The sequence below is a fragment of the Antrostomus carolinensis genome, unplaced genomic scaffold (genome assembly GCF_000700745.2).
Source record: "Antrostomus carolinensis isolate BGI_N321 unplaced genomic scaffold, ASM70074v2 scaffold44095, whole genome shotgun sequence".
Classification (NCBI taxonomy): domain Eukaryota; kingdom Metazoa; phylum Chordata; class Aves; order Caprimulgiformes; family Caprimulgidae; genus Antrostomus; species Antrostomus carolinensis.
The window spans coordinates 1-2,091 of NW_010315201.1; the positions used below are offsets into that span (position 1 = coordinate 1).

Here is a 2,091-nt window from a genome sequence, read left to right on the forward strand (position 1 = left end):
GAGGGGTGGTCGGGCCCGGTGGGGTGTGCGGGTGAGCCCGGGGGTGCGGGTGAGCCCGGGGGTGCGGGTGAGCTCGAGGGGTGCGGGTGTGCTCGGGGGTGCCGCTGAGCCCGGGGGTGCTGCTGTTGTGCTTGAGCACCCAGCAGAGAGCTTCTGTTTGCAGGCGCCCCGTCCATCGACAGGCCCTCACAAGCTGAGGGAATGCCTCCCCCTCATCATCTTCCTACGGAACAGGCTGAAATACGCCCTGACAGGAGACGAGGTGAAGAAGATTTGCATGCAGAGGTTCATCAAGATCGATGGCAAAGTCCGCACGGACATCACCTACCCTTCAGGCTTCATGGGTGAGCAGGGAGGGCTGTGGCAGGGATCTCAGGCAGCTCTGCGGCCGAGTTGTGAGGCTGAATTTGGGAGTAAAGATGCTTCCTGATGGAGCTGAAGAAAAGATAATTATCAGCAGTTGTTATTTAGTTTGGAGTCGTGTGCTGCAGTGAATTCCCAAGCCGGATATCACAGAATCCCAGACTGGTTTGGGTTTGAAGGAGCCTTAAAGCTCATCCAGTCCCAACCCCACTGCCAGCAGCAGGGACACCTTCCACTAGACCAGGTTGCTCAAAGCCTCATCCAACCTGGCCACAAACACTTCCAGGGAGGAGCAGCCACAGCTTCCTCCGTAGCCTGCTCATGTATGTGTAAGTTGTTGTTCAGACTTCGGCCTTTGGAAGGTTTTTTCTGCTAATTTCCACTTTATCCCAGTAAAAGATGTGAGCCTGTGGTCAGGAGGAGATACCGACCTTGCTGTTCACACCTGGAGTGTGAAAGGTTCAGCCGTCTCTAGTTCTTCTGGAACCTGAGCTTCATGTTGGGTCACTTGGCTGCTGTTTTATTTCCCTCTCTGAAATCAGATGTCATCAGCATCGAGAAGACAGGCGAGCATTTCCGCCTGGTGTACGATACCAAGGGCCGGTTTGCTGTTCACCGCATCACAGCTGAGGAGGCCAAGGTGAGGGGGGCTTCAGCTTGGTGTGACCCCATTGGGTTTGGCTGGGGTGGTGTTTGCTTTGTGGCATCTCCTGAACCGGAACTGTGGCCTCTCTTCCCTGAGAGCTGAGTCCGTGTGAAGCCTTTTGCTTCCAGCTGCTGCGCTGTGTTGACCTGTGACACCCAAAGTGTCGTGTGAAGGGGTTGAGGGTGAAAGGCCTTGAAGGGGTCACCCCAGGAGACTGAGGTGCCCTGGAGGAGGGATACGTATCTCTTGAAGCCTGAAGAAAGGCAGCCTCACAGCCCCCACTGTGTGACCTCCACTGGGCTTCAGGGCAACGTGAGGAAACTGCTCTGGGTGTTTTCCTGGGACAGTGCAGCCAGTGTTTGTGTGGAGGCCAGAGCCCAGGGTGGGGCAGCTGCTCCTGAGGTGTTTTCAGGTGGGGCTGTAGCCCAACCACATGGCAGCCCTGCGAGAGGCGTTGCTGGGGCACTGAGCTGGCTCCTGCTGCGAGCCCTGGAGTGTCGGGGGGTTTTACGTGGGGTCTGAGCCCCCTGGTCTGTCCCTCAGCTGAGCAGTGTTGGGGTTTGTTTGCAGTACAAGCTGTGCAAGGTGAGGAAGATCTTCGTGGGCACTAAAGGAATCCCTCATCTGGTCACTCATGATGCCCGCACCATCCGCTATCCAGATCCCCTCATCAAGGTGAATGACACGGTCCAGATTGACCTGGAGACGGGCAAGATCACAGATTTCATCAAATTTGACACAGGTATGTGTCTTGTATCCCGTGTTGCGATCTTCCCCACTGTTGAGAGCAGTGTGGAAGTGAAATACCAATGCCAGGTATCTAAAGTAGAGAGGCAGTGATGGCAGCCTTGGGAATGGAGTTGTTTTCCTGGGGCATCTCGAGCTGGAGCTGGGATTCCTCCTGTGTGCTGGCAATGGGAGGCATTTGGTGTAGGACTTGGAGTGATTCCAAGACCAAGAGGCACCAAGTAGAAGCTGGTGGAGAAGTTGCTTGAGCCTGGCTGTGGCGGGGCTGTGAGCAAAAGGCTCTGGGGAGCTGTAGAGAGATTCATAAGATCACAGACTGGTTTGGGTTGGAAGGG

At 55.8% G+C, this 2,091-nt stretch overlaps 1 protein-coding gene across 1 annotated transcript; it reads left to right on the forward strand.

The window, feature by feature from the left end:
* Nucleotides 1-136: 136 nt before the first annotated feature.
* Nucleotides 137-1,825, forward strand: LOC104518979 (40S ribosomal protein S4; the record flags this gene model as incomplete). The annotated part of the gene is made up of 3 exons (XM_010167879.2): nucleotides 137-344; nucleotides 906-1,003; nucleotides 1,580-1,825. Coding segments are annotated over 3 exons (552 nt in total), but the record flags the coding sequence as incomplete, so codon positions are not given.
* Nucleotides 1,826-2,091: the final 266 nt, after the last annotated feature.